General features: G+C 37.6%; 1 protein-coding gene across 1 annotated transcript; it reads left to right on the forward strand.

Moving 5' to 3' along the window:
- Positions 1–252: 252 nt before the first annotated feature.
- LOC108675458 (putative neural-cadherin 2) lies at positions 253–9,245 on the forward strand (the record flags this gene model as incomplete). Its single annotated transcript, XM_018163482.2, has 4 exons — positions 253–339; positions 6,276–6,395; positions 8,471–8,586; positions 9,072–9,245. Coding segments are annotated over exons 1-4 (459 nt in total), but the record flags the coding sequence as incomplete, so codon positions are not given.
- Positions 9,246–9,693: the final 448 nt, after the last annotated feature.

The following is a 9,693-nucleotide window of genomic DNA, read 5'->3' on the forward strand; positions in this document are numbered from 1 at the left end:
CCCAGATATTATTTATTGAATTCTGATAGGCTCATGAGCTGCCATTAGAATTATAATAAAAATTGTCATCGTCTCATGAATTTGTTCAATGCGGTCTTGCAGTGAATGGTGTTTGAAAAAATCTGAACCTTTATAATTTGAAATGACAAATCAAACGGAAAATTACAAATGTTTCATCCATGAGCATAGAAAAGTGATATTTAGTTTAACTTGAGCTAAAGAAATATTGTATTGCGTAATTCATGAGTAAATGCGAAGTTTTTAGCAGTTTGGATAAAATATAATTAGCGATGGACCCCGCGACAATATTCAAGATAATAACAAACAGCACCTGGATTGGTGAGTCTGATAGTTTGATTGTTATTGTCATGAGTTGATTGTCATCACCTTATGTATATTTAATGAGACGTACATTTCCTTATGTACCTACGCATTAATCTCATTGTATTAGTACACATTTATGTGTTTCTCTCTTGAGGCTTATTATTATTTTTTTTTTGAAGCACGGCGCGCGTATATAGAGATACTGTATCTAAGATACCCTCTTGTACGTACCTATGTCATTCCCATATTACAATTTTAAGCGTTGCAAATACTCTTCACTTACTTGATAGTATATACTGCATACTCAAAACGTCGTAAATTCTAATAAAATGTCTCTCGGAAATCATTTTTTGAACTTTCTATTCCTACAAGTAGCCTGATTAGCCAAATAGAGAAAAGCAATAAGAAAATCGTCAATAAGATATGCTCTCTAGTCTTCAATGAAACTTGTATTAAAGAACAGCTTCTGCTATTTTACACTAATGTATAGAGAGAGACAGGTATTCGCGATACTTATCATGTCATGATATTACCTTTTCTATTGATATTATTTTTTTTAGTGATAGAATGAGCCACTTACAATTCTAGATTTCTGATCACTTTGCACTCGAGAGAAAAGTCTTCGAAATATCGCCATGAGCCCTAAATATTGATTATAAATCGTGAACCATGGAGTCACGATTTTTGAGCCAGGTCTTCAAGACAAGAATTCTTTCGTCTTCGTGACGTAGAGAAATTAAGAGGACTCAGTATAGAAATATAAAGAATAGTTTTTTTTAGCATTCAAGTGTAGTTGCAATCAAAAATAAAGAATCAAAGTTTCCTCAAATTTCAGAAAGGACTTGAATGAGAGTTTCGTTCAACGATGAGGTCTAATCAGTTCATTCATAAAATTACGGTGCTTTAGTTTCAAAATAATAAAGTGGATTCGGGATGATGGACATGAGATTGTTACGATGGCCAAAAGCTTGCACTTGCAGATAAATTTTTGCCGCATAGCCTGTAATCATTTTTGTGAAATTGAAATAAAGGGGAATCAATTGTTAACCATTCAGGTATTATTCAGGTGGTTCACATTCATTTAAAATTTTGAAGTTACCTTCAAGTATTAACAAATTAACTTATTGAAAGGAATTACCATATTTGGAAAGTCCTTCAATTATTCTCACAAATATAATTATATTTTTAAATTGCACATTATTCTCATTGAACCATTCTATATTACAGTTCATATCACAATTATATCACAGTTGATCGAACCATCATCTCCTTTACTAGACCATTTCGTACCCGCTCTCAGCAGCAAAACTTTTCGCATCAATAACCCCATCCAGGAACTTTTAATTCGGGGTAACTCCTGGAAATTTCCTGCCAAATTTTACTGAATTCATGAACGTTTTCTTACGAATTTAATAGAATACTTGCCCTTTTTTGAACTCGTTAATTTTTGAAATGTAGAGTCAATTTCCAATTTTAAGCTTGTAGTTATACGACTGGCTAAAACAAGTTCGGAATTATTTTGTTATAATTTATGAAATAATATAATTGGTTCTCATATAATTAAGTTATATTGTGTTCAAATAATTATTAACGTGCATATAATAATAATAAACAGACAAAGAAATCAGAGCGAAATTGCCAGTTGATATGTGTCTCAGTGTGACGAACTAGCCTTAACTTTCTCGATCACCAATTACGTCACCTTGAAAGTTCAGTTCAGTTCTCTCTGCGCCATAAGGCGCACAAGGCTTGGACGTCACTCCTCCACTGGGTCCGGTTTGCAGCAGCCTGTCGTGCTATGTTCCACGAGTTCCAGCCTGCTCTGTTTCTCTCCTCTTCCACCATTCGCCTCCAAGTTTTTTTTGGGCGTCCTCTCTTCCTTCTTCCTTCAGGTGCCCACCCGAAGGCCACAGCACAGTCGCTTGCTCTGTCCTTCCTCAACACATGTCCCACCCAGTTCCACCTCCGTCTCCTCACCACATCACTGATTTTCTCCACTTCTATCATATCAAGAACCGACTTGTTTGAGATGTGTTGCTGCCATCAGATCTTGCAAATCTTCCGTAAGCATTTGGTCTGAAAGATATCTAGTTTTCTCTCTTCTCCCTTGGTTAGTTTCCAGGTCTCACATTCGTATAACAAAACTGAAAGAACCAGGCTCTTGAACAGGGAGGTTTTGGTCTTTCTGCTGATGTTTCTGGCTTGCCAGATGTTTGTTAGTCTTTTGAATTGCGCGCTTGCCATTGTCACTCGCCTCCTCACATCCACTGTGCTCCCACCATCCTTAGTGACGTTTGCACTCAGATATGTGAAGCTCTACACTTCCTCCACCTCGCTCTCTCCAGCCCTCAGCTTGCTGTTGCTCTTGCTGTTGACCTTCAATATCTTGCATTTCTTGGCATTCAGTTTTAGCCCCACTTTTGCTGCATTACTCTCTAACCTGGTTGTTTTTTTGCTGCAGGTGATTCATTGTTGAAGACAGAAGGGCAATGTCATCTGCAAAGTCAAGGTCCTCCAGCATGGTCGTTAAATTCCATCGGAGCCCAGTTCTTTCACCTTCCACAGTCCTGCGCATTACCCAGTCGATCAAAAGGAGGAACAAAAATCCTGACATGCAACACCCCTGTTTCACTCCTGTCCTTACTGGAAACCACTCTGTTGTTTCGTTCTCATCAATCACGGAGCACTGCAAGTCCTCGTAGAGAGTCCTGACTAGCCGGATAAGCTTCTGAGGTATTCCATATTGGCGCATGATGGCCCAAAGGCTGTCTCGGTGTATTGAATCAAATGCCTTCTCAAAATCAACGAAGTGGACGTACAATGTAGCGTTCCATTCGTTGGCTTGCTCTAGGATGTTTCTGAGAATGAATATCTGGTTGACAGTTCCTCTTTCCCTCCTGAAGCCTGCTTGTTCCTTCCTGAGCAATGTATCCACTCCACCTTGTATCCTGCTGATGAGGATCTTGCTGAGCACCTTGCTGGCCAGAGGCAATATAACTCCCCTCCAGCTTCCACAGTCCTGAAGGTTCCCTCGTTTTGGGATTTTGCAAATGAGTCCCTTGGTCCACTGTGTCGGCACCGTCTCTTGGTCCCAAATCAAGTCAAATATCCGCTTCAACTCTAAGCTGGTCCGTTCGATATCTGCTTTAAGCAATTCGGCTAAAATTTGGTCTGCCCCAGGGGCACCTCCATTCCTGAGGGTCGTCAGCGGCCCTTATTTCCGCCTCATCTGGTGCCTCAACTGAGATATCGAGCTCCTGTCCTTCCTCTCTCACTTCCTCTGGTGGTTCCTCTGGTGCTTCTCTGTTGAGAACTTCCTGAAAATGTTCCTTCCATCTCGCCATTCTGGCCTCTTTGCTCTTCAGCAGCTCCCCGTTCATACTCTTCACTGCTGCAGTTTGCCTGGTGCTGGTACTCTGTCCTGTCAGCCGCTTCACAATGTCAGCCTGTCAGCCGCTTAAAGTTCGGATGGTCTTAATTGTCACGCTCAACAATGACCGGAAATTGAAAGATGCTTCCCTATTACCTTATATAAGCAAGGCTTGGGTTGGACGGATTGATAGCTCAAAGACAAGCTTAATTCAACGTATTTATAGATAAACAGTGAATTAAGGCAAAACAAATCGAACTAACCATCTAACAGACGGATGCGAAATATAAATACTAAGCGAATTAACAAATCCCACACAGGAGCTATAGCAAATCGAATGCGGAGAGAGCTCGAGAATAAACGCGCGATCCTAAAAGAGAAAACAAAAGAAAATACCTACGCATAACAAATTAAAATGTTCAAATAATATTCACTGTATTTCTCTAGGTATTCAAATCTCATCGCTATTTCACGTAACTCATCCTGGCGTCGGAGACAAAATCTTATAAGAGAGGAATCAGTACGCAGGTCGGGATGAGCATCTTATATGACGGATACAACAAATTTAACGCCCACATCAGAGATTAAGCGCTGGTCGCGTTTAATCTTAGCGGTCTGATGGTCAGTGGTGGGAAATTTACATAGTACTTTATTAGAAAGCAATATTCAGTAGGTACGTACATGCGAAAAAATATTTGAAATGAAGGCGGCATTGTTATAAAAAAATCTTACAACGAAAATCAGCAAAAAGCAGCTGCATGGCCTAATAATTTACAGTAATATATAGGAATACAATACTACTGAATTCGTATGTTAATGATAATTACATGTTATATTAATAATTATTTTCTATTAACAATTAAAAGGATGATGCCATCCAACAGAAAATCAAAACCAAATAATCATCAAACTTTGTTTCAGAAGATTGATGGATATTCGATTTTCGAATTGTTCTCGATTAAATTATAAACTAAATTAAGGTAAAGATTTGTCATTTCTTATTTTAATGCCGCGTTATCAACGTTTTGAAAAGTCTCGTGATTCCACATCTGGAAATAACAGATCCCGGTCACACCCCGAAAATGTTGGTATTGTGGATACGCGCTTGAATAACAGCTAGTGTGTGCAGTGGCAAGTTTCAAGGACGCCATCTAACACCTTAACAAATATACAAGCTTTAGAAAAAAATAGTAGCTCGACATAGCGAGTTACTGATGGAGACGCTTTAAGTTAGTTAAGATGGAGTGTTGTGACTTTTAGTTAACGATCACAATTTTTATATATTTTATTTACATTGCGTATGATCTCATATACGCATCTGCTATAATTGATGAAAGGATAAATTAAGGGAAATGTAATTGGACTCGTATTTAGGTCGCCGATGTGCTGAATTTTCTGCGTCGCAATTTGGTGATCGCCATCGAATTTAGTTTTTCTAGATGCGATAAATTTTTTATTTATAAGGAAAAATCTATATAAAAATAATTTTTAACACCCATAATTGCGACTTTAAATTTTTAATAAGGTCACGTAACCTAATTCGATAATTTCTTTCGTACTTTTTATTCAAAACGTCTTGGGGAGCGTTGGTAGGCTACTTAACGATCAATCAATAATTTTTACTTCGTATTAGCTCTCTTTTTACATTATTATTTTTTTAAAGTCAATGCAGCTACAAGTTCATTATTTCTTCAATGCGTTTTTAAATAATTTTCTACTGTTTTACTACATTCGAGTTATCCGTTATCTAGACACTCGTATATATAATCCACGGAATAAAAATATTTCGCATTTTATCAGCAGAAATTTCCAGGAATACGATCGTTCTCTTATGATTGATTGTTGGCTGCCAATAATAAAAACAAGTGATCCATCTGCAAAGGGAATCGTGCTGCTTCATTTTTTGCGCCGGTGTTGACTGTTAAAAGCGACAGTTTTGTGGAGAATTTTCGATTAAGTTTTCTTCTAACTGAGTGTAGAAAAACATAGGAAACTTTTTATGGCTTTAGAGAGAAAAGACAGAAAATGAATAACACTAGCACTCGACTATTTTTTTTTTACTTACAGCGTGAAAATATGTTTTTTGAATTCGTAATTAAGGTCAATCCAACGGTTTATTCGGAAAGTATAGAAGCTGTTTTTTTAGGCAAGCATTGATACTGAACGCGGTAATGATTTAGCGATAAGCCATTAATTGGGGTTTGTGGTCTTCGAATTAAATTTTTAGTAAATTTGAGTATTCGGTTGTTCGTAAGCAATAAAAAATCAAACGTTCAATCATGGTTGTTTATTAATCCATTCAAATCTATTTATTGCAATTGTCTTATAATTTGAGCTTGGACTCATATTTTTGCCGACTTATTTACGTTATTTGAGAACAATGTAGTTTAGTGCGATAAAGGAAAATAAAAGGGAATTGATAATGTTTGTAAATGAATAAAGGTTAATTATCAGTGAAAGTGAATAAAGTCTGCGCCATCTAACATTCACCATTCGCATGCTATTCTCAGTATAAAGCTCCAAATAAGTAAATTTCAATGCAAATTTGAACACAACCTGCAGACTAAACCTTGCGTTGCAGTGACGCAGCTCATGAGCGGCCAGTCTGTTCAGTTCAGCCAGAAGAATTACGTAGTCCAGGTCTCTGAGGCGGCCGCCCCGGGCACCATACTTCTACTACAGGCAGTTTCTCCTGATGATGGTACATATATTTTTGTGCGTAGTTTTACCCTATGAAGTATCCCGGATAATATTTTATTGGTACTGTTTTTAGAAACTATCATTGGGTTTCTGTTTTCTTGATTCTAGATCAAAAAAAAAACAATTAAACGTTCGATGTAAGATGAAAATGCATGTTTCCATTTATGTGGCAATAATCTAAATTAACTCGGCAAAATATATCTTTAGCATAAGCGCAGCATTTTCAAATACTGATCGGCTAATTACAAGTTTTATATTTTAACGCATGGTTATCTTTTGAATTATGAAACTTTAGAAAATATATTTTTTTCTATCTGACGACACTTAAATGTTTTATTTTACATTTGAATCGTTTTGTACATATTTAATAAAAGAAGAGTCAGCCACTTGTGATTTATGTGATAAAGACCCACGTCTTTAGACGTTATTTACTCAAATCCAAATTACGGCATTTAGAATGTGTTTAAAGTTTGAAATTTAGTTTTCTATTATTATCATGTTTACCTGCTTAAGCAGTCTCAACAATAACGTTTAAGCTATTAGCATTTTAGATATCGGTGAAAAGTTTTGACAATATATAGATCGAATTTTCTATCCTGCATATTTTGCACGCAAGTTTAAACTTCGTGCTTCCTGAAAGCTTTTCGAAATAAAATTACATTAACCCTCAGAAATTGCCTTGGAAATGTTGTTCAGCGCCACGCTAGACTTCTCTAAAGGCACCAGTGTAATTACCATTATAACATAATGTAACTTTGCATCACGATAAATATGCTCAATAGGCCTCGAAGATTTAGTAGTAATCCTAAACAAATTTATGCACCGTAAATAATCTGCTTTGCATTAAATGGTTTACTAATATAAATCATCAATGAAGGTTAATTCTCGTGAAGAGTTCATTATGAGAAAGAGTAGATGCGGCCATAATATTACCAATGTATCAATGAATTTTCGTGATATTTTTTATGGAATGAATATGTTCGCACGGCTAACTTAGAGCCGTGAAAAAACGAAAGTTTAACTCTTCTTTATGGTTTCCCGCAATTTCTTGAAGACAAACGAAGCAAGCAGGTTGACTCATGAACAAATTAAACAAACATTACATTGATATAAATATGGTCATAAATAGCATTGCTATTTCAATTTCCAGTAATAATCAAATTATTTCTTATCAGATCTGAAGCAAGTCCAAGTACAGAAAAAAATGATTACCTACTTTGTCTACAAATCCAATCTGCAAAGTAGAGCTCATTTGTTCTCATAAATTGATTTGAGCCCAACAATTAAGTAATTACTGTATATAATATTATTTCAATTTAACTTTCTCTGTGTTTACAAACTCTGGTTTTTAGATAGGCTTACGGTCAATTTTCCAGGTACGTTAAATTTTCAATATTCCAGGTACGTTAAATCATTCGCTATTTTTGGCTTTTGATTATTACTATTATTCTTTCTTGGATCTTAGGGGTTACTTTATTTTTTCTCACGTTCATCACCTCTGCCGATGATGGAAACTTTAGAAATTTATTTTGCCGTCGTTAACCACTTTAAGATTTATTTAGAAAAGGTGTTAAGGCTTTTCGCCTGTGCTCTCAATATAAAATTTAAGTTACTTTCCCTGGCATTTCAGCTGGGCAAGGCAGCCCTTGACGATGAGGTACCGGACCAGTCGCGTAGGCCGAGCTTTGCCTCAGTCATTTGGTGAATTTTATCCACTCAACCCCTAGCTGCGATACTTGCCTCGCACTTTGTATGATTATCGGGCAAAAACTTTATATGCTTGGACTATTCTTGATATATTTAACTAATGAACATTTCGTGCTCGCCAGAAACCGTTGGCAAGAACCACAACGCGTGCCGAATTATTCAACCCTGAGAAACCAGTCAATCTATGCCAGACTTTGTAAAAGGAAACAGCAATGAAATTCATTGCTCATGTTTCGCCATGTATCGCTTATTCTCCCCCAGAGCAATTATTTATCAACTTTTCTCAATGTCGGGCAGTTACGCAGACTTTTCTTATCAAATCAATATAATTGCGTATAATCATCAGAATCTTTGAATCTCTCCCGACAGAGGCGGCCGTGCTCTACAAGCTTGCGAGCGACAGCGCTTCCCCTCTTTTTCGAGTGGACGCTCAGTCAGGCGCCCTGCAACTGCTTGGTCCCCTCGACTTCGAGTACCAAACTCAGGTGAGGGAGAGACTCGAGTGCCGTGCCATCAGAGGGCTGGTTGAGGGCAGCAGCCACGACGCGAGGGTTTCTGCAAGTCAATTGGATGAAGAAATTGCGCTGAGACTTGTATGGAGATCATTTCCAAGCAAAGTGGATGATAGCCGAATGTTGAGGTGGTTATAGATGAATACGGAGTGGCTGATGGATAGAATTGGATATGTGGTAGGACATACTATTTTTTGTTAGGGATTATTTGGTAAACATTGTATTTTTGGGATAACGTTTCAGCAAAAATATATGAATATGATCCAACGAGAATAAATTCAACATTGTTTACGGACGTTGGCAATGCTGAATATCATACCTTTGCGATAACATTATTAATGATCCGGATAATACAGTAAATATTATTTTCAGCTGATGATGTAGTTCTATAAATTCCTAAATTTTAGTTGAATTTTTTCCAAAATTGTTTAGAATGTGCGGACTTTCCCTTTCCTCAGCACAACCTGACGGTTATAGCAACGAGCAAGGATGGCAAGATCGGCAGCAACGAAGCTCACGTGACAGTCGAGGTGCTTGACGCCAACGATCACTCGCCAATCTTCGCCGTCCAGCGACATGAGGCACAAATAACTGAAGAAGATAACCACAACTTGCCCAGGCCCGTATTTACGGTCAGTTTATATTGTAAGTTTTTTCATCACAAATCATCGCAATTACTAGATCATAAATTTATCTCAATTCAATCAAAAATAATGAAGATGCGGCCTGAATTTGAAGAATTTCGGCATTTGATTAATATCCTTGACATATTCTATACTATTGGTCAAATTGTTCCCTGTGTTTTAACCCGGATATTAAAAGGCGAATAAAATGTGCAAAATGTACCTCTGACTCTGGCCGCAGTATCACAAATGGTCAAGATTTTTTGGCTCCATCGGCCAATCACTGACGGCTTCTCAGGCTAGACCCTTCAATCACAGACAAGAAATTGGCCGCTACGTGTGCATGGGCCGCTACGTGTGCATAGGCCGCTACGTGTGCGTAGGCCGCTACGTGTGCATAGGCCGCTACGTGTGCGTAGGCCGCTACGTGTGCATAGGCCACTACGTGTGCGTAGGC

The sequence above is a fragment of the Hyalella azteca genome, unplaced genomic scaffold (genome assembly GCF_000764305.2).
Source record: "Hyalella azteca isolate HAZT.00-mixed unplaced genomic scaffold, Hazt_2.0.2 contig17831, whole genome shotgun sequence".
Classification (NCBI taxonomy): domain Eukaryota; kingdom Metazoa; phylum Arthropoda; class Malacostraca; order Amphipoda; family Hyalellidae; genus Hyalella; species Hyalella azteca.